Source organism: Dermacentor andersoni, chromosome 9 (genome assembly GCF_023375885.2).
Source record: "Dermacentor andersoni chromosome 9, qqDerAnde1_hic_scaffold, whole genome shotgun sequence".
In the NCBI taxonomy this organism is placed as follows: domain Eukaryota; kingdom Metazoa; phylum Arthropoda; class Arachnida; order Ixodida; family Ixodidae; genus Dermacentor; species Dermacentor andersoni.
In genome coordinates this window covers 94,335,691-94,358,676 of record NC_092822.1, presented here as the reverse complement: position 1 = coordinate 94,358,676, position 22,986 = coordinate 94,335,691, and the positions used below count along the sequence as shown (strand labels likewise).

The 22,986-nt window shown below is 47.1% G+C and overlaps 2 protein-coding genes across 2 annotated transcripts in view; one reads left to right on the top strand and one right to left on the bottom strand.

The window, feature by feature from the left end:
- Window positions 1-10,438, bottom strand: part of Oseg1 (intraflagellar transport protein Oseg1) — an 86,340-nt gene extending 75,902 nt beyond the window's left edge. Inside the window, exons 1-5 of the mRNA XM_050176276.3 lie at window positions 10,251-10,438; window positions 7,303-7,533; window positions 6,526-6,602; window positions 5,605-5,738; window positions 3,206-3,285 (exon numbers count right to left, since the gene is read on the bottom strand). Coding sequence (XP_050032233.2) covers window positions 3,206-3,285; window positions 5,605-5,738; window positions 6,526-6,602; window positions 7,303-7,533; window positions 10,251-10,309 — 581 coding nt within the window. The 5' untranslated portion in view covers window positions 10,310-10,438. The remainder of the gene's footprint in view (window positions 1-3,205; window positions 3,286-5,604; window positions 5,739-6,525; window positions 6,603-7,302; window positions 7,534-10,250) is intronic.
- A 1,632-nt stretch (window positions 10,439-12,070) lies between these two features.
- LOC126528383 (uncharacterized) overlaps window positions 12,071-22,986 on the top strand; it is an 83,467-nt gene continuing 72,551 nt past the window's right edge. Inside the window, exon 1 of the mRNA XM_050176274.3 lies at window positions 12,071-13,122. Within this exon, the coding sequence (XP_050032231.2) occupies window positions 12,964-13,122 (159 nt within the window). The 5' untranslated portion in view covers window positions 12,071-12,963. The remainder of the gene's footprint in view (window positions 13,123-22,986) is intronic.

Here is a 22,986-nt window from a genome sequence, read left to right as displayed (position 1 = left end):
CGGCAAAACAGTAAGTGATGGACTAAGAAGGTAGCACCAAACACTCTTCAAAGGGATTTGTGATAGTGGACTAGTTTTAACTGGCATTCACCTGCTAGAAAAAGGGAGGCATTCAAGCTTGCAACTTCTGTGGGATTTCCTGCTAGCAAAACAAAGACATCTACAAAAGGACAAAAATGTATCATGTTTTGCAGTCATGTCATCAGTGATGTTGGAAAGTCTGTCCACTTCAAAATGAAATTCTTTCTGTCTGCTATTAAGCCCCTTCTTTTCTTTTTTTTTTTTTTTACCAAGCAAATGCTGAATTGAATTTATCCACGTTGGATTAGCCCCTCCTGTTTCAAGAGAAAACTGCCTTTCAGACGACAACTGTCCCAAAGTTGATGCAGTGAACTGGAACAGAAACTATGCAAATTTGCTATATGTGCCCACAGCTGCTAGCTGCCTTTGTGTAGCTGCACCATCCATGCTATGCTCTTATAGTGACACCGAAAAGCTTTAGGTCGTGTGGTAATGTGTCTATGTTATCATCCATTTGCTTCAAGTTTCATTTGAATATCAGGACAATGCCGAAAATAGCAGTGCTTGTGGGAAAAAAAATTATAATAATTATAATGCATTAGGAACAACACTCTTGCAGCGTGCAGCTTCCCACAATCAAGAAAGAAAGAACAATCCGCAGACTTCAGCGATTTCACCATCTCTAAACTGATTTACGGAGACAGCAGTAACATTCCACAGTGGAGACACTATAATCTTCTAAAGAACCTCTTGTTAGCAATGTACAGAATGTTGCCCTCATCTGCTACAGCATCACACATTGTGGCCTCTAAAATGCATGTGCGGATGCACTACCGCTATCAGTGTCTGTGCAGGGCCCAATACCCTCCAGAAATTACCAAGCATGAATGTTACATGATAGTGCAGTGGTTAGCGCGTCCAGCTATTAACTGCACATTACTGCAGGGATGCAAGTTGCACTCCCAGTGGAGGTGGTGGCGGACAAAGTTTTGTTTTACAGCAAAAATGTTAAGGAGAGTGCCATGGCTTGGTCACAATCAAATGTATATATAATGCAATATGTGCCGAAGCCCCAAATTTTCCTTGAAACATAATACAGTAGAATCTCATTAAACTGAACTTCAAGGGGACCGGAAATTCAGTCGAACAAAAGAGAGTTCAAGCTAAGGAGGGCCCCTTTGAATATAGCACCCAATAAATATTGCGGTACAGCACACAGAACCAAAGCCATCACTGGGCTCACATTGAAAAGTCTTATCTTTCCTCTATTGGCGCACAACATGTGCCAGAACGCTGTAGGTTTCATGTAAAGTCCAAATGCAATAAGATTACACCTTGTGCACCGTTTGGTGTGTGTGTGAGGGAAAGCGTGCGAGAATGAGTCAAGAAGAATGGTGGCTTTATGTGCGGTAATGCGATCAAGCATGCACTAGAAGGATGTGACCCGTGCTGCTTGCCCTGGTTTGGTCTCGGCTCTCCATGCATACATCATATTAACAGCATGCGACATTACGGTAGCTAGGGACACGTAAAACCTTCACTTTCAACTCGGACTTGTCTGAAAGGAGGTCCATGGGAGCGAGAAATTTTTTTTTAAATATACGTTGCGTGGTTTTTGGAGTTAGAATTTACAGCAGTTCTTCCTTATTCAAATACATGGGAGTTTGCCAGGACTACCAGATCACTTCGAATTATTCTTCCATTCAAATTAAGAGATTTCAAATTGTTGGGGTTTCACTGTAATAAATTATTATAATATAAAGGTCACCTTGCATACATCTAACTCAATCAAACACACAACACCTTATATGCGTGGTAACGCGCAACCCGAAATTCTTGCTTCTCACGTCACGTTGTACCGGCTTCACATTGGAGGTTAGCTAAGAATTTGCATGGCTGGGGTGGTGAAAACCGATGCCATGGTGCTTCAACGCAGCATGCTTGGGAGCTGTCACAGCCAGCTACAGTTGCACTCGAACGTAGCCGCAGCTGCTGCTGTATTTGAGCAAGGCCATGACTCCCATGAGCCAGAAAATTCAACATTGCCCAGTCCTTCCCAAGGGGTGTAAGAACTCGCTCATGCAACTTCCCTGTCTTTTTGTTGCGAGATTGGCAGACATCTGCGAAGGATCTTTCCTTGCCCTATGACAAGTGTGACACAGCAGATGTGGTAATGGGCTGACATCAGTGACTGAGTGATTTTATTGATTCATGGGGTTTAATGCCCCATGGCAACTCTGTAGCTCTGGGAGACACTGTAGTGAAGAGCTACAGACTAATTTTGATCACCTCAAGTTCCTTAACATGCACCTACATCTAAGTACATGGACGTTTTTTTCACTTCGGCCCCATCGAAATGCAGCTGCCGCGACCAGGAATCAAGCTCACGGTCCCATGCTCAGCAGCATAACACTGAGCCTATGTGGTAGGTATGGATGACAATGACACAGCAATGAAGATGACGGGCACTGATGTCACATGGAAATGAGAGGTGGACATGGCAAACCAAGTTTCAAGCTTTTAGCTGCTCTTGCAGTACAAAAAAAAACAAAAGAAATGTTCATAATTGCTGAGTTGTTGCTGACATCTTTACAACCCATACCAAAGGCCAACTGCAATAAAAATTCTCTTTGGCTAAATTGGTTATGAATGAGTTGTACATACTATTGAAGCAATCTTGGCAAAGCTGCAGTGCTGTGTAGTAACATTCAATTCGAAATAGAATATTAGAGTACTCACACATCCCTACTAATTACCTTATTAGCAGCTTTTGAATAGTGCCTAAGCAAATCTGCATGCATTTGGTGTTTCTCTGATGACGTAATCCCAACAGATCACCTCAGAGATTTTCAGTGCACTATGAATGGCACCTAATCTTGGACGTCCTTCTGAGGAGCCACACTGGTGACCAACATTCTGGGTTCTGCATCGCTTTTAGCTAACTACAATGGTGGCATCTATATTTAAATTTATTTGCATCAGTGCAGTGAAAATTGGCCATCTACAGATATGACAGAGAACCAACTAAATCAAAGTAGCCAAGTGTCAAAATTTGAAACTACCTTTCTGGTGATAGGTACCAAGGCAATGACTACTATCACTTACAGAAGTGAGCAGATCAGACTCACTGGTAAATGCTTGCAACCATTTAGAAACCACTGGCACATATTTCTTATCAACATACTTCACAGGATTCCAGCAGACGCCCCAAACTGCTGCCTTCGGTCCACCAGGTCTGTCAATGCGCACAACTTCTTCTCCAGACTGCAACAAGATTTGTGCAAAGATATAAGCCGTGCACATTTTAATAGCATCCTCTTTTTCAAATTCCACTCGTAGATGATGAGTTCAATGTGGTCATAAAAGACTATGGTGATTGGCTTAGCTAGACGAAAGCCAAGTGCCAAAGGCACTAACAACTTTTCGTACTTATTGACATATACTGACACAACATGTCAAAGCACAAGAATGAAAAGAGAGGAAAAAAGATAACGCATCTGGTATTTATGGACTGACTTGACAACAGCAAGAAAAACACGTAAAAGAAGGGCCCCTTGTGAGCCTGCAATGCATACACGGAGGATGCTGAATATCCTTAGGTAAGTGCAAACTGGCATGGTACTTACACAAAAACATGTTTTTCACAAAAATGTATCATCCACATATAAAAAAAGACAGAATCATTATTTCATTTCAGTTGATTCGACTTGTTTTCTTTACATTCTTCTACACACATGACATGAAAAAGAGATTTAAGTGCATACCTCCAAAAAAGGCAACATTAAAATTGGTAAAATTATTGCGGAGATGATTTCCACTATTCACTATCTGCGCCATAAGGTAACTTTAGCACAGTATTTTTTATTTTTTAAGCTTGCCTTGAATACATATCTTGTGGGGTACATATGCACTTAATAAGTGATGAATTACCTTCGGATGAGGCCCACAAGCAGCATCAAACTGGGAAGAGCACAGACTGTCAAGTAACAATTGTTTTTAGAGCATAGTGATTCCTTCAACAAATCTGGTGTTGCTGATCTTGCCAGCTTCAGGAACCTGTCTTAAAGGGACACTAAAGGCAAATATTAAGTCAAGCCAAATTGATAGATTGATGCTAGAGAACGTCTAAGGTGTCAATATTATTACAGACAAAGCTTTAGTAATCGAGGAACTGAGGTAAACAAAGGACAAAATTTGCGACACACCCAGGACATTCAAGTACTAGCCCGATGACATAGACACTCCTCATTAAAATTCTGTCACAAGTACTCAGCCTGTCCAAATAAATAGGAAGTTACATTGCCTTATAAGACGGAATAAAATGCTACTTGTTCAGTTCTATCCGAGGTTTAGAAAAAAAAAAAAAAACTCATTGATATTACCCTTGACAACGACGTGGTCAGTCGAAAGGTTTCGCTTTTGCTCGATTCTGCGTTGCCCGCACTTTCACGTTTCGATAGTTTCGCTATCGCTTAGTGCAGCGCTGGTTTTGCTAGCTTGCGAAAGTCACACATTGCAAGTAGCAGAGAATCCCACGTCCGTGTGGTGTCGTGGGTTGCCTACATGGTCCATGTCACTTGCCCGAAAGCAGCTGCAGTGGCATATTCAACGCTCTGTCTTGGCCATAAGGATCTTAACTCGGTTTCCTACATAGCCACACGCTTGCATTCTGCGCTAAAAAATGTAGCGCCGTCTGTCGGCCGCCATTTTACTCCCTGATGGCAGTAAAGGGTGCTGATGGCATATGCAACATCAGCACTCCCGTGCTGCGGGGCGAGCGATTTGAACTGCACTAAAGGTATGCAGAATCTTCAGACGCGATTTTCTCTTGAAGCTAACCCAGTGAACCATTTATGTCCCATAGATGTCCACAGAACGTCATGTTTTAGATATTGCACACATCCTATAGATATCTATATTTATCCAAACAACATTACAAATATGTACTATGGACAATCTAAGTCCCATCTAGATCACGCTGCTGTAACGTCAAAAGGATGTCGCAGCTGAACATAAGTGACCTCTATTAGCTGTTCCTTTTAGGGATACGGGAGGCTTATAGAACATCTAATGGATCTTTCCTGTTCACGCTGTCTTTATTCGACATGAAACAAATGCTGTGAAGTTTACGGAATGGTATTTTAACAGTCCACGTGGACTTAACATTTGCCTTTAGTGTACCTTTAAGAAGTGTGTTTTCAATATTAGAAGACTTCCATGGGTATGGTCAGAGACAGACGAGTGAAACTACGTTTTGTTCTTATTTGCAATACTAAATATTTATTTACATTCAGCCTTACTGTCAGGAATTGACAGGATCCATGGCATTATCACTGCAATTCTGTGGAACCTCGGACACAGTGACTAAAAAGTAGTATACAAAAAGCTATGCTCGTATGGCGACTTGTACTATCACAAATGCTTTCCTGGATGCATTTTTTTTTACAACCTTGTGCTGCCCCTCTTTCAACAGTTTTTGACACCCAAAAGACATGATGACGCAACACTCGTAAAATCGCAGAATAAGCCCAAGTTTGTAAACATTACAGGAAGTTTGGGAAAGTTTTCAGGTAAATGGCCCACCCTTCCACGGATGGTGACACTGCCAGTCGCGAGTCCAAGTGCCAAGAACTGGCCATCCGGGTTCCAGCTTGCACTGGTAACTCTTCCGCTAGTGCGGTGTTTCGAGACCGACTTTTGCTCTGAAGACCACAGCCCTGCACATGACACCAAGTAGTCCATCTTAATGACATGATGAGGCGCACAGGTTTGACCACAGAGTTTCGTACAAAGAGTACTAGTCTGGTTCTAGCGTTTCCGCACAGTGCCAGTATAATGCAACATCCAGAATGGGAGTAATTGGCCATAGACTGGGTTTGTGTGAACTTCGTCTGTCTGGTCTGTGAAAAACAGGTGTCTTGTTTCTTATTTAACCTAATCCATTAACAAAGGGTCGCATGACAATGACTAGTCTCACTTAGTCTCAGTACAGTTTTCTGTACATGTTGAACAAGAGCTGTCTAAATGTAAAGCATAATCACCCACTGTGACAGCAACATCATGAATGTTGTCTAGGTCTACTCACATGCGTACTCAAAAACACTGAGGCTTATTTATGCTCCCAGAGTTATGTGACAGCATTAAGGAGTTGTGAATGTAAAGTGCTCAACTGTTCCAAAGAAATGTTGTGGAACCGACACAACAAAACGGCAAAAGAAGCCATAGTGTGCTCTCCAATAGAGTCATACGTGCCTAATTGTAGAAATGTCCGCTACTACTCATCACAGTGGTTAAATGACTATACCGGCAGGTTTCCCTTTAATAATTTAAGCATGGAACATCTGCCCCACAAGCTGAGCGACAGACAAAGGAAACTTATAAGCTGCTGGTGACCAAGTGAAAAATCAAAACGCCCCTATAAGCATACCACACTGCGGGCCAAAAGCGGGAAAGCCTCCATGCAGCCTAATAGCACTAGTACACTAAGAAAACGTCACTACTCACCAAAATCAGAGCAAGAGCAGCTGACAAGTGTGTGGGTGAGAGGATTGTAAGTAAGGCACTGAACGGAGTCGTGGTGTCTGAAAGGGAGAAAGATGATAGAAGTAGGAGCACGACCCTTGTTTACAGATAACATTCAGTCTCTGTTGCATACAGACATGGTTCAGTCTGTCAAAATAACCGAGGAATATGTTGCCAGTGAAATAGTAGTTGTACGGTAATGTGTAACACAAATAACAAGCACAACAGGCACTTTATCGCTTAATTCAATCATTTTAAGACGTGCGCTAGCAGCAGTAGAAACAAATATCACAGAGTCACAAGACTTCAAGCACAGCCTTTTGAAGAATGTTAAAAATCGCACGATGTAAGACAGGCATTCACTAGTAAAAGCCTGCATCTCATGCAAAAAGACATACAGACACTGTAAAAAAAATGCAAGCTACTGTCTGCTGCTGTATGCACCACTAAATGTGGCCACTTCTTTTTTAGAGTAGCTGAAGATGGCTGCCAATTGATTTACACTATTGAACTCGTATTCATGTTATGCAGCAGAGATGACCAACGTCTAAATCACAGTGATGTCTTCTTTTGCACGTTCTCTTCAAGCTTTTGTGCCGACATCAAAGTCTGCGAGCTTCTCAAAAGATGAGAGCTACATCTGAACACTCATGTTGTATACCTGACAATCGTAACAAGCTCTAAAAAAATGCCCAACAATAACGGCAGGCAATCGCGCATCATGTGGCCACGTTTACGAGATTGCATGTGTTTACATACGAATACTTGAGAATGCCCTCCAGGCTCGCTGTCCAGATGATGACCTGCTTGTCGGCACTTCCGGACGCAAAACGTTTGCCGTCTCTGGCATAAGAGACGCAGTAGACGCTGTCCTTGTGGCCTTTCAGTGGCTGAACGAGCGCACCGTCTGACGTGTCGTACACAAGGACCCGCGTGCCAGCCGCGACTATGAGTTGGCTGCCATCCGGCTTGAAGACCAGGTCGTATATGCTGCGCAAGAAAGAAGCAAGAGCCTCTAATACTCAATGAAAATAAAATGAGGACAAAAAGAAAATGTGAGAATACACAGACAATTTCAAGACCCTATTATTAACATTTGGCCAAGAAACTTGTATTTTCACCATTCTGGTGCAAGGGACATCTTAAAAGCGTGCCAGGTTGAGCCTTTGATTACTACAGAATGTGACATTGCCCCTCTTTGCCAGCAAACGATTCACTATATTCGTGTACACAGTGCCACCGATCTTTCTTTCGTTTTGTCTTTTCTGGTTCATCAAAGCTTCTCTCAGCATAAGACAGGGCACTTTGATATTGCAATAATGTATCTAATGTACAATTTAATATTCCTCTCAAGCATCCTCTAAACATTCATCACTTGTTTTTAATGCCCTGATGGACCTTGACCTGCAGTTCAGCAACGAATGCAATTTTTTAATTTTGTTGTGCTTATGCAGTGTTATTCCTTTAGTTATCTTAAGATATTTGTTCCCATAAATGTAACATTACATCAAACACAGCCCTTCACTAAACCATGTTGCTATACTAATTATGGTTACAAGAGACGTGAACATTACGCTCCAACAGTTTTTCATCAAATTGATGATAATGAAATGATGACATGATGGCTTGCTCGGAATTACTTCCAAAAGAAAAATGCATGAAAAATTTGAAAATAGTGTGTTATTGCAGGGGCCAATATATAATGCAGTATAAGGGTCCTTTAGTGTACTGCAATACGCTGAAATCAAATACATTTTTTTTCTTCAGAACACAGGTTTTGATTCCTCAGTATAAATTTTGCTTTTGTAAGCTGCTATAATATACACGTGGAATGTCACTTACTTCTTAATTTTCATTCAGATGACTGTTCTGAATTTGTAAAAATATATTGTAGCATGTGATGTGATGAAACATATTTAGATGTTACATCTACTGTCTGGCTGATCAACAAGCATAATGTGCTTAGACAAATGCTGTATTTCACAAGTGTATTTCTTAAATAATAATTAAAAAAAAACTTATTGATTGAGTGATTTACTGGGGCCATTACTGTGGAAGACTGCACAGATTAAACAATTTTTCTTAACATAGACAGACATCTCAGCACACAGGCTTTCTACATGGCACCCTGCCGTAATACAGGACCACTTGGCTGCACAGTAATCCACACCTGTATTGCCGCAATCAAACCACCAAAACAGCCAGAAGCGAATTTTGAATCTGAGACATCCAGCTTCCGCTCTGCCTTTCTTATATTGCCATCCAAGTGAAATTATAACTTATAAGTGAATTGCTTTGTAGTACAAAGCCTAGCTCACATGACCATTCTCTTTCTTTTATACCCCTGGTATCTGATTATTTTAACAGGTTACAAATGATTGAACCAGTTGAATGTCTTCAACTTGGCAACAAGGTAAAACTCTCAGAAACTGTGGAAAATTTCTTTACATTGTGAGAGATGCTTCCCTTGCAGCAGTGTACAATCTCGATTGGACCACTGCCGTGCAGCCTGCTTTTTATACACAATTACGAAAGTGCAATAATTAGTTTTGTTACCAATAGTAAGCTGCAGTCACATGTCCTCAATACATGGTATCACGGTATTTATTACGTTGTAACGGGACATAAATAAAGCGAAGACCGGGACAGGAAAGATTATCACTTTGTTTCGCGTCTCATACACCGTGATAAGTATTAACCAATTAACGCAGAAACAAGTAGTGCAAAGTACATTCCGGCCAAGTGGGTGGATGCGAAAAACTTATAATTGTCACCCAAAAACAAGCTAATAATCTAATGCACAGCTAATCTCATTGTTTTCCCTTTCCTTGTTTCTATAGATTGATACCATAAATGCACTCATGAAACATTAGTTCATGATGTCATTAGTATATTGTGATATGAAATCATATACATCATCTTACAGTGTCAAAAGCTAAAAGCTCATATCCACGCTCCCGTCCTCCACGCCTTAATAATGTGAGCGCGGATGATTTTTAATGATCGCCGCAGGCTGACGGGAATACTTGTTGAGATGCAGAAATCGAGACCTTGTGCGACAGCTCGAATGCTTTTTGAAGCTCGCATGATCAATATAGTTGCAATCAACTTTGATAGCGCTGGCAATAAGGCCTGGCGGAAATTCTTCAAAATTTCTAACGGTCTTTATGTAAACTTCTGTAGACTTGAGTGATCTGTCTGACGACACCGACATTCTGCGTCGCTCGAGGGAAAACGACTGCGCTTCTCGGAAGCCCGTCGTGCAACAGGAAAGCCTTGCGGGCCAGAGGAGCTCGATCTCGGCGGACGTTGTTCTCGACGTGGGCCTCACAATTTGCGTTGCTTTGCTTTTTTTTTTTTCATGTAGCAAGCAGCAAACGTAGTGGAAAAAAAAAAAAGAAATACGCACGACTTTCCTGGTAGAATTTTATGTCTCACGTACGTTAGAATGCGTAGATAACTTTACTGCACCGAACTGTCACTGGTTTTCGTCAGGCATTGCAGGAGCTACAATTCAGCAACTCAGCTAGTGATAACACAAGGACACTTAACTTCACGAGTTCTATATAGATTTCTCACTTCGACTGTCAGAAGGCATTCTCAAGCTTAGTTCTTGATTACAAGGAAAACGCTAGTGTGCTGAGAGGACTGCAATACGAAGCCGGCACAAAGGCGTCAGTGTTCGACACTTCGATCATTATGTTTACCATTGCTCGTTGTTCTCCCGGTCATGGACTTTGTCCACCCAGAGCGCGACAGCTCGCATCGTTGAAAGCGATGTGAACCTTTGGAAAGTGCCCGTCCAAGATGGTTACATGATCGTCGCCGAAAACGCAACTTCAAAACACACGCGTTGCTAACTGTCGCCATGGTGACACCGATATGTTGCTGATGACAATGACCATTGGACAGATCAAAAAACCGTAAAAAAAAATTACAACCAAAATCAACCAAATGTAAAAGCAAAATTTAGAAACTTTACAAAAGCTTTTCTGTTGTATTTTTTTTTAAAATAATTTAAACCAAGTCTGCAATTTAATAAGCGATATTTTAAAAAGAAATACATGTTCACTCAGCAGGAAACAAAATATGCGCTGGCAACGTTGGCCAAAGCCGCACAGAATAATTGATGAGCAAAACAAAATGTGCTCGAGTCATGGGTCGTGCGCTTCTGATTCAGTGAAATTGCTGTCGCTGACCTGCCCATCTTTTATTGCGCGTAAATATAGTGCGCTACTAAGCCAAAGGTTTCCGTGTCTGTATTAACCATTTTTTTTGTAGCTATGGGGAACCAGCGCTGGATAGGCGGCGCGTCGAAAAGAGTGCGTTGCACGCCGCCCTGGCGACGAAACGCGGCATATTCCAGCCACACAACCAGACGACACACACATACGCAGCCGTATTATAGTTCGTATGTTTCCGTTTTCGCGCCGCTTCAAGTGGAGTTTCTGTAAAGAAGCTAGCGCCATCAAGTGAAGAATGACGAAAGAAGCTTTTTAAGCTTTATACATTTTCCACAGTGCGTCGCGGCGAGCACGTGTGTTTCTTTAACGGTTGCGTCGTGTATCGATGCCATGCTTGCGTGGCTGCCTGCCTCGCAAATCTAGCAGTGATGGCTCCGGTCGTGCTGCGCTATGGTTTCGTAAGTATTAGTTGGCCTGAAGATATTCCATATTTCTCTGGCTAGACATAAAAAATTCTGATGTTACTTCGCCACAGCAGTCAATGGAGAAGAAAGCTTTATCGCATCAGCTTACTCGCGCAAGCAAAGGTTTGAGTGCTCGGCTGCTTGATCCGTAACAATCCTGGCTACATTTAGCACTAATTACATTAGTTTGCCGGATGCATCTCAGCGCCGAGTCCTCATCCGCATGCACATTCTTATAAACACATAGGTGGCTTAGTCGCGCGTGCGCCGGCACTATGCGCATACAACTCGTATTACAAGGCAGCTTCCCTCCCACATAATTCTTGACAATGAATGGATAATTTTTACCTTTCGTATCGTTCACTTGGTGCGGTGGCGTTGGAAGGGGCTTGGAGGTGGCATTGCGAAGGAAAAATGGTACATATGCCGGATGGTGCATGCTATTGCTCATTTTGTTTCCGACGAAATACCGACAGCAGGTTCTGCTGTTTGGTACTGTCTGCCATGGCTGACCGTCTTCACTATCGAATAAACCAAGGATACACGCGAAATTTGATTTAGAAACCTGCCCGACACCGCTTGACAGGGCGACAAGACGGGAGCTTACTCCGCTCGCCTGACTGCTTGGATACAACGCCGCCTCCGTTCTTGTTCGTAGGGTTTAGATGGAAAGACGCAGAAGGATACATCCTCCCTCATCCCGACTTAGTTGTGGCACTTGTATACGCAACAGTATCGTCGGCGCCCTTTTGTTTTCCTTCGACTTTAAGGGCACGCAACGCAATTTTCTTCCGCGGGGGAGGCTGCATTGTGCACGTTCTGACCGCCAGGGCGGCGCTGCAGGCGCCGTGAAAACTCCAGCGCTGGTTCCCCATACATGAGATGAACGGCGGGAGAGAGTGAACCGTTAACCGCATGCACACACCCGGCGTCTCCTCGACAAATTATTCGATGCATATTACGTTGCCGAAGACGTGACACGGCGCTGAAAGCGATCCTTCAATACCGAGAAGGTGTCGGGCGCCCGTTTAGGTCTAGAACCCGCGTCCGAAACGCTGTTTTCAAAGCGAATCGGACTCCTCGCCGCGCGAACTCGACGAGCAGCCGACAGGTGCAGGCTGATCGGTTGGTCGCGCCAGGCGCTCTCCATCGCCCAAAGGAGCGAGGAGGAAACGAGAGAGGGCAGCGAAGGAGGAGTCGCACGCAGACTTGGGAGCAGCAGCTACGGCGGATGGGCGACGAGGCGGCGGCAGCGAGCAGCTGAGGCGAGATCACTGGGCTAAGTTCGTAACATGAGATCGGGCCGCTAAAATTAGCACCACTTTTCGGTGATGACGTCGTCGTCCGCAGCGTCCCTTCCGCAGCCCAGCGCCGGAGAGCCATCGGCAGCAGCCGGCGGTCGCACACTGCTCATTCCCTTCGGCGTCCGTGCCCGTGACAGCGTGCTCGCTGTCCACCGCAACGCGTTCCGCATAATCGGGCGGCGGTGGTAGCAGGCACTGCACGTGCGCTACTCGGTGACGACCACATGCCCGAACGTCCCGTCTCGAGTGTCCGACGACCGGCAATCTCTGCATCCTCCCGCGTGTGTCTGCTGCTTCAGCATCCGGACGAGTCGTCGACGCGCCTCCGACGACAGCGGTGCTAGCGGTGTGCGCTGGGTAGGGTCCGATGTCGCGCGCTACGCGCTGATTCCACAGCGGCGCGGATACGAGTGACAGCGACGTGGTGTACCTTGTCGACGTTGCGAAGACACACGCAGCACCACCACCATGGTGGTCCAGCAGGACGTCGAACCGCCGCCCGCGGCGGCCGAGGAGAAAGGCGAAAAGAAGCACAAGTTGAAGCAGCGCTTCCAGGTGATTCGGAAGCTGGGACAGGGGACTTATGGCAAGGTGCAACTGGCCATTAACCGGGCGACAAACCAGGAGGTGAGTCATCCCCGACTGATCTCGCTCGCATTGTCTCGCAGCTGGTGCTTGCGTGCCGACTGCTTACTGCGTTGTTCTTCGTTCTATCGAATCGCCACCTCCTTGCCTGCGTCGTGTGCACCGGAATCGCATTATACTTGTTTGACCGATCCCGATCCGGGCGCGTCACGAGGCTGGCTGCGCTTGGAAACGCGCAGCAGACGACACCTACACCGACAGCTGTTTGTAGATCGAGCGCGCGCCGTACCACATCCATCCGGATTTAACCGAATCTCGCGAGGCCTCTACCGGTGTGGTTCGCCCGCGTAGCGAGCGGTTACGGTGTCCGCTACACCGCTTGTCGCGCGTACAGACTTTCGTCGAGAGAGCTGCGCGCGATTGCGCAATGCCGATATATGCATGCGGCGCGCGATCGCGTTCCAGTTTTCACCTTCGATTGCGCGGGGTGTCAGCGGGAGCGGGGTACGGTACGCGACTCGCTAACCTTGATCCCGGCAGATCCCCACTCTCGGGACATTTGCGTTTGTGTCCGTACCAGATACACCAATTTAAAACAATCAAGCGTAGTGGGGCGCCCGCGCGTCAATCAGCCGCTCGGGAACGGTCGATTGTCCTACCGTCTTCCTCTCGACGTTTGCAAATGACACTTGACAGCGATTCTTGCGAGAGCGTCGGCTCTATTAGCGGGACAGGCGAAACTCGAGTCCGTACGGCCGAGCGCGCTTTAACGGCGGCTTTAACGACGCGCGTAAATGGGTCTCTTCGATCGGGCCTCCTCGAGGCGTGAGCGTCGTCGCGTTTTGGCCGTGAGGGAATACTCGGGGGTGTTTTGTTACCTGCTGGTGGCACGCCTGCGCTCCTTGAAGGTCTCGCCGCGGGCCGCTGGCATTTGCGTCTCTGTGTGTGTAGTGCATTCGCGTATGGGAACCCACGGACTACCTTCGCCGCGTCCCAGCGACGTTCGCCTCGCCGTCCGTGGATCATCCGTGCCGTACCGCGCGTTTGTTCTTCGTCCGCGTACGCACCCACGACCTTTGTGTGCGCCTCGTTTGTTCAGCGAAGTTGGTCGCCTGTATTGTTCTTCGGCGATATGCGTGGCATTAGCCAGCGCATGAATGGGTGTTGGGGGCTTTGTCTAGCCAGCTATGCCAATGCGCGTAACAGGAGCGTGGTTCTCTGTGAGCCGCTAAATTACGTAATCAGTTGTAATGGCAATATGAGATCGTTCCACCTCACGCTGCAGGGATAGAAAGCACGGGGCAAGATAATAAGAATGTGAACCCCGCCGCTGTGCGCCTTGCCCTGCCGAGAACGAGGTCGAGGGTTCGATTGCCGGCCTCAGCGGCCGCATTTGCGCTGCAGTAGCTGCCGAGCTCGTAGCGCGCTCCGAGTGCACGTCAAGGAAACCCAGGTGGTCAAAATTACCAACGGTACGGCATACCGCATAACCAACTGTGCAGAATGTCCGTGCGGTGTAAGTACGCGTGCCAGTGCGAAAGCGTACACCATAAGTGGTAAAAAAAAAAAAAAAAATTCCGTTGGAGAGATTCTTCAACGGATAACTTACACAGCAAATATCAGTCAGTGATGTCGTGACGTCTACGCTCGCAGGAATCGGTGTTTGAACACAGGCACTCGGGACATATTTTTCAACCGGTCGCATATTTAAGTTGAGCGTTCCATTAAATATTGGCGCAATGGTTACGCACATTACATCCGACCAGGAAAGTTTTTTAGAACACGGAACTAACGAAACAGTGGCACATCTCTCTGTGGCTTTGGCATTCGCCCCAGATTTCGAGGGCACTAAATATGGCCCCACGGGGAGTTGCCCCACCACATTTTCAAAACTTGCGCGGTTGCGTTTTCTGCACATAATTCTTTTTTTAAGCGAAGCTTTCTTAGCAAACCCCACCGGACTTTCCCTACCGTGTATTGGTGCTGCTGTTGCTGCGTTGCTGCTCTCCTGCAGTAGATAACAGATGCTTCACTAATCCGTGTCAGCGGAGGGGCGGGGGGGGGGGGGGGGGGGGGGGGAGGGGTCCACCTAGTGGACATGCTCCTGAAGTTCGGTTAGCTGAAGTTCGTTAGCTGCTCCCGAAGTTGCGATTAGCTGGGCTGGGGTGTGCGTCAGGAGGAGACAGGCGCTCCCAGCCAATCACTTGCAATCAACAGTTCAGTAGCAGACGAAATGGACATGTCCACTAGGTGGACACTTGCAGAATAGCCCCCCCCCCCCCCCCCCCCCCCCCAGGCCACAGTCGCACATATACTTGTATCGTGCCAACGTCGACTAGCTGTCTGAAATGATCGACAATGATTATTTCCACACTACGTCACGTAGCCACAGCGAGTGTTTGGCCAACAAGCGGTTGGTGCACTTCGAAATAAATAAGGAGAAAAAAATGCGAGTCTATGTAGGATTTGTCACACTGCGTGGCACGCGAGAACGCGTGCGCGCGCGACAGGCTGCTTTACGCCAAATACGCAGCAGGAATGGAATGCAAATTTATAGCATTTCATTAACCGCTTCCCGAAAGCTTCGCTCGACATACAGATTTCAATATGCGCGTTGGATCTGCATAATTTTAAATTATTATTTTTTCTCCCGGACTCTATGCTTCGACAGCTCTTGCGGGGCAGGGGTTGAATGTGAGCATCTGCGTATGTATGCGCATGCATGCAGCCATTGTATGGTCGTGAGATCAAAAAGAAAATTGGAGGGAACTTAAGAGTGGAACGCGATATCATTAAAAGATCCCCGACTTCTTCTCACGCTTCCCGGCAACTGCAACCTGTGTAACCGTAATGTTTACCGGGAAACGCTGGCGGCGAACTCTATGGACGAACGCGGGCTTTCTGATAGAAACGCGGCCTCTTGCGTGGGCCGATCCCGGAGGTAGTGCACAGCCGCGACAAAAAAATTACATAATTTCCAGGTTTCTGTTATTGTTTCGCACTTTTAATATTTAAGTCTGAGAAGATCTCACATAAAGCCATGCGCTGTCGGTGTTTTGTTTCGTAACATTTGTTTGTGGGCTGTCATTCTCAAAAGTCCGAGAAATAACTTTGTCAAGAAATTAAGACACGGTACGAGCAATTTGAGCGATAGAACGTGTTCCAACATTACCCGCATATACCGTATGTCCGTTATATAGCAAGGCGTGGCGTATACATATACCTAAATATATACGGGAATTTTTCGTTCACGTGATGCCGGACGCCGACACCGGATTTTCTGCGACACGGTGCCGTTAACGCTGTCGCGTTCAAATAATATCTGTTATAGGACAGAAAATCCCAAAGCGACACGCGGGCGCCGCAAGACGCCATAGAAATGGGTTTTCGAATTAATTTTGACCATCTGAGCAGCGTTGATGGACACGAGCGCCTTTACATTCCGAGCGCATTAGTATGGGACTGGGGATTGAACGTCGTGCTCATTAACAGGACGTCGCAGCCACTGCAGTCAACATGTCCGTGAGAGACTCTTTTAAAAACAGAACTGGGGGAGGGGGGGCATGCATATGCGTGCGTCACGTCTCCATGTGTGCGCTCTTCTCTCCATTATCCCCTCTCTCCCTCTTCCCCCGCGCATGCCGTTACGTAATACCTCAGAGTCCAGCTTGCAATTCCTATCGCGCTTAGACAGTGCCGTTGAGTTTTAACGATGCCGAGAAACCACACGAGCGCACGTTGACCTCTTGAGCCGCAACTGGCGGTCGGTGCCGTGTGCCTTTCCAGAAGTTCGTCGTCTGCTTCGCGGGAAGTCGTCTGCTCCCGCGCGGGCATTCGGTGGCACTGAGTGGGTGCAATTGTCTCTTTTATGCCCTTGACAATGGCAAACTTTCGGAGAGGACGGAGGAGTCCTCTCTTTTGTCCAGGGTCAGCCGGCATGTCCTCTCCGTCGAGTCTCGTGTGTGACGCGGTTCTGCTGGACACCGTGCGAGCTATTTTGCCTGCCTGCGCGCGTTGTGGTCATTCCACTCCCTTTGTTCAGGGCGATGGGGCCACGCGGCACCCAACTAAGCACCCACGTTGTTGTATCCTGCAACGACTGGAGGGGTGGCATGGACGAAAGACTCGTGTTTTGGAGATATCTCTGTACAACGAGCAGCGAGGAAGAGTAGAGTAAACGAATGTACAAAAACCAGCTACGGACGAAAACGTCACAATAGAAAAGGGGGCGGGCGCGCACCAGACGACGACGACGATTACCCGTCTGTTTGTCGTTTGCGAAGCAGACGACAAAGCAGGTCGGCGGCATTATGGTCGGGCGCAGAAGTGCAGCAGCACAACGCTTCTTATGGAATATTTTTTGTCCTACACGCTTGCGCTCTTTTTACTCCTCAGTGCCACCGTGAACTTCGGCTATTTTCATTCATATGGAGAAACGTTCGCGGGGCCATGCGGAATGCGTCTTCTCCGGCTGCACAGAAGGGAGAAAGGCACAGCGTGTGTTTTGAACGCTTTTGATCCAAAACTGATGGATGCGTCCTAAATGTAGCATGAAACTGCCAATTTGCTGATCGGTCTGACTCATGTAACGAAGTATACTTACGCACAAAAAGAGATAAAGAATCCGCCGAAAATGTAGCGCCCGAAAGTTCAACAACCATCGAGGAGCTGCTGCTTCGAATCGGTTTGCGTGACGTCCACAACGTCGAGGCTTGCAGTCAGGCGGCGTCTGATGGAAGGAAACGCTAATAGGGAGTGCATTAAGGGTAAACAAGCGGCTCCGCGGCTGGAGCAGGGCATGCGGCGAGACCCGAGACGTGCATTTCCCGGGGCAAACTGACGTACTCCAACAGATGACGAGTGCATAAAGGCGGCTCTCTTCTAGCATCGCGTCTCGCCGTAGCCCTTGCTACGCCGCGACAGCGCAGCAAAGATTGATTAAACGCAGCAGACTGCTCGCGTGCCTGGAACACCCCTATTCGTTATGGACTGTTGCTCGCGACGCCTCTTAGAGAAGAGAAGAAGAAAAAAAGTACGAGTCCTGTAGTCAGTCAAGCGCTGTCCCCCTTCGGGCGTCGCGCCTGCGTCGTCTGCAAACGGCCAACGTCGTCTGCTATAGCTGTGCTGCCGTGGCGATGTCGTCTGGCTCGTCTGTACGGATCAGCGGCTGTGTTTCGAAGGGGGCAACGCCGTTCCAGCGAGAGGGCACGAAAAGCCAAAAATAGGCGGTGCTGACTTTGCCTCATTTGTTTCTGTTCTCGCGTGCCGTACGTGTGCGTGTCCTCGTCTGAGGGGACAGCGCACGCTTAAAGGTGTCCGGGGGCCTTATGCACGTTCCCCTTGTGCGCGCAATTTCGTGCGAGGAACTGCGAAATCGAGAGTGCCCGCCGAGCTGCTAGCCCTAACTTCCTGTTTCGAGGAAGAGGAAAAACAGAAGGCGAACAATGGAGGTACAAATATGCAGAAGGTGTTTTACATGTGACTTCTTTACGTGTTGTTTTCTACTTAGGAAGACAGCAGCGTTCTGCCACGTTACCGCCTCTTTAAGCGATGTGAATAACCTTGCCGCCCGTGTCAACGGTTGGATCAGGTGTCTCTAGCGCATATGTCGCCCCGAGCGGGATAACAAAGTAAACAGATCGAAGGCCCCGGGCATGTGCGCGTACTGCGCAGCTGAAGCGGTGCGATGCGCGTGGCTCGTCACACACATGTGATCTCTGAAGCTAGGTTCGGCTTGACGAGTAGGCGTACAATCTATATATAGACTGTATATAGATTCTGTGTTTACAGTTCCTTTGTTCTTGCTCAAATTTCGCAGCAAGATCGCATTCCTTCGCTGCGCATCGTTCAGTAAAAGACCCGACATCTCTGCGTGCTTGCCTCGTTTGCCCAGAAAAATCAATGATAAAAAAAACGCCATTATTTTATGTGCATTTCACCATCGCCGGAACGGGTGCGCTGTACTCTATAGAGACGTCTATACTGGTTGCGCCGTATGTCGGCAACTAAACGTATGGACAAACCAGGTCAACAACAATGCGAGGTTTTTATCGAATGATGCGAACCGAAAAATGCGATCTTGCGGCGAAACTTGAGTTTCGAATAAACAAGCATGCGAAACGGCGACGTAGAGGGCAGAGCACTTCTCGTTATAACGAATCGCTCGTTATAACGAAATCGCTTTATTCGAAATGTCATTTTTACTCGGATGTTTCTCGCGGTCCCGACCGTCGTCGCATCCGACCGGATTACTCGAAGTGAAGTTGCGCCGGACTTCGCTTAATGCGAAGTGCAAGGATAGGCAACCCACCATAATGCATGATGCTGCGTACGCGGTGACGCTTAGCGTTTCTCGATCGGTACCAGCACACATAGAGGTGCAGAGGGCGCTGTGAAGGCCCCTCCGCCACGGGCCGGCTGCTCCGAGGTACCAGCTGGTGTACCACGGAGCATACATATAGTACCCGTAGTACCATGGGTTACCACGGTTGTCGGCAGAAATGCGCCACTTTCAGGTCGTCGTTATCGACAGTTGGCTCATTGCAATTCGTGAAGTGTACTTAAAGGTGTGAAACTGAACAGTGACCGAGCTGAAGACTATGAAAGATGGATTATTGAGAGTGCATTTTATAAGTCACTATTGCAGTATCTCTATGAAACGGGCCTGCACAGTTATATTTAGTTTCATACTGACGTTATGCCGCGTGGCAACCCAAGCGGGTTGGGAGGGTGGGGGGGTGCTTTAACATTGCGAGCTCTCACGATGTTGGAGTATATAAGCGACCCGCTTTACTACGGCTTTTAGTAGCCTATTCACTATTAGCCAAATATCTAGTATAACGGAATGTATTGCCCGTTCCGATGAGTTAGCTATAAGGAGGGTTAAACTCTGTGCTTTCTCCTATTATGTGTCCATTAAAAGTGTTCGCCCTGTGACGCTGTCGCATCGGTATCGTCACCGTCTGCCGGCAACGTGGCGCCAGAGTCTCGAGTCTGGCCCTATTAACCCCTTCGGGGGTTCAGTTGTTTCGCGATCGTCGTAGGAAATTACTACGCGAATGGGAAGGAAGAGGGGCCACAATCAGAAGACAAACTGGCACTTTTATAGCGCACGTTTGTCTGTGTCCTTCTTTGTTTTTCGTTCCTTTTTTCTTTCATTCACGCAGTGATTTCCTGTGATGATTGTCTGTGAAACGGGCACAAGGCGGGTGCCATTATAGTCTCTACCGCAGATTCGTTCGCTTTTTCAGCTACCAGCACTTAAACCTGAGGTCTCGTTTACGTAACTGACTGCCGCTGTACGAATAGTGCGACATTCTGTGTAGCAGTATACGCTTAACGCGAGGAAAGGCGTCAGTTGGTTGGACTTCATTTCGCTGACTTCGGCAAATGTCAAAAAACGCGCGAAGAAATCCATGCAGCACACGGCGACCGCCAACTATACCAACCGACTTTATGGCGAAAAAAAAGAAAAGTACGTGAAAGAGCATTATGCATTGTTCGTGCCCTTGCAGTGCTTAGTTAGTACTGGCGTGACATTTTCGACTTGTCGTTTCTTTCTTTTTTTCTTTTCTTTAGCGTTAATGGAGGCCGAAACCTTCGAAAATCATAGAATTAGCGGCAAGCTTCAGATCTCCTTCTATAATTTATCGTAATATTTTTTTTCTCCGAGCCGTATTGGTTCTGGTGCCCGGATGGTGTATTCATCATGCCGTCATCGTACATCTGTAGATGACGCCAGCAAAACTTGCTCTGTCTCGTGACGTCTCCATAATGTAGATGAGGCCACGCATGGGTCTGGCGTTCCGAGACCAACTCTTGTTGTGAAACTAAGACAGCTAATATTTCCCCAGCTTCACACTGGTTAAGCGTCATCCTTTCACGAGCGAGAATAGACGGTACGCAAAACCTACACGTGTGCTTCTCCGCGCGCATCCCACGACGCAACCAAGAAGACGGCGGACCTTGGGCTGGAATCGCAATCGAATATATCGGCACGCGGGTCAGTGGCATCGTCCCTGCCGTCGTCGGTTCCTCGCACCGTCGAAAGTTTCAAAACACGTTTTTCAGGCTAAACTTCGCTGATGGCAGGAACGCGGCCATCTTGGTTAGGGAAAGTTAGCTCTGTGGGAAAGCCCGCTTACGGTCTTTTGCATGTCATCCTATTGCGTGTGGTAAAGTTTCTACGACTTCAACAATGTGTCTCCTCAAGTTAGAATCCACTATCTGAAATTCTTCTCGGTAAAATTTGTTTCTGGTCGAGTTGGTCGAAGACTAATGCATAATATATGGCGCGACAAGGAAAGAAAGACTTCACAAGGAAAGGTTAGAAAGGAAGGGAGAGACCGCTCTGCTCCTTTATGCTTCCTCCTTCCTAAGTCTTTGTAAGTAAAACCCTAATAATTTTGGTGGCTCAATAATAATTTCGGTAACTTCAAACATGGCTGTCGGAGTAATAATCTGCGTGGTGCTCACGCACACTTTTCTTTTTTTCCCCCACCTCTCTTTATTGGTTTCATAAGTAAGGTGACCGAACTGTACACGTAGTGCTGAATTTCATGTTTCTTTTTTTTTTTACCGTAAACTCGGTTGATATCTAGTATTTGCCATGTAATGTGGTTCCTTCAAACGTTGCAGAGCAAACGGGTGTAGCCGGCATTAATTAATAAATAATTAATTAGCCTATGTTAAGCACAAGCATACCAAACCCCCACGTCCCTTTGAGGAGTAAACGAACTGCTCGTGCCTTCGGCGTACGCCATCTTGACGTGAACAGTCGGAACGCGCATTATTTGCATCTTTGGATCGCGCGCAGAGCTGCCGCCGTGATTTTAGCTAAGGTCACCGCGAATTTTTTTTGGAAACGTGGGGCACCAATTTCGCCCAAGGACGGTCGTCCCATTAACAATAACGGTTCGCGTATTCTGGCGCAAGGGAAGTTTTTGTCGGCGTGTTATTACCGACGAGCCCTCAGCGCACCGGTTTATGCACGGAGAAGAGCAGGCAAGACGCGGATCGCTCGTGTTCAATCCACGAAGATGAACATTTGACTGGAAGAAGAAGTATTTTAATGACTGGAAAATGTAGAGAGGTCGGCCGGATAATGGAACATCTGGCCCGCTACTCTACGTAAGGGAAGGGAAAGAGGGGAAGAAAAAGGGTCACAATGGGGGATGATAATGGGAGGAACGAAGTGAAGGACACATTACACAACTGGTATCACAGGCGTGAGTCCAGGCCCGTGTCACCTAGGAAACGTGAAAGAGCACGCATTGTCTCTGTCGTCTGCCAACTCTGGCCATGCGCCTACCAAGAGGTCCTCCGACAGTTGCCCATTGTGTAAATGACATTGTGTAATTTGACTGGAATCAGTATCGCTGCGGAACGCTTGAACGTAGACAAATTGAACAATCACCAACCAGGAAGGTTCATTAGAAATGAACCCAATGTTTCGGAGTCGTTCCACGACTCCTTCACTGGGGCTGGCTTCGGCAAGCTGCCGAAAGCTTGTCATATGTGATTGTTTAGTTTGTCAATTATATATATAGTTTCACGTTGAAGCCACGCGTGCGAGTTTTTAAACTTCGCTCTCGGTTAGCACGTGTGAACTATACATAGTATGCACGTGACGTCGCATCCGCCGTTGTCGTCTGCTTCCGCTACCTTCTGCCATCTTGGGGAACCTTCTCAACAGGCGCGCGCATAGGCTATAGGTTCCCCAAGATGGCGCCGCCGTAAACCGGAAGTCGCTGAGTATCCTTGAATGAGGTACGTGCATACTATGTATACTCGGAGCGTAAGTGAACAACACCAAGAACGGAAGCAACGCGCGGTGCATAACGATGACATGGGTGTCGGAGAGGCCTGCCCCTCGCAAGCAGCACACCTTTCGCGCTCTCCCCATGG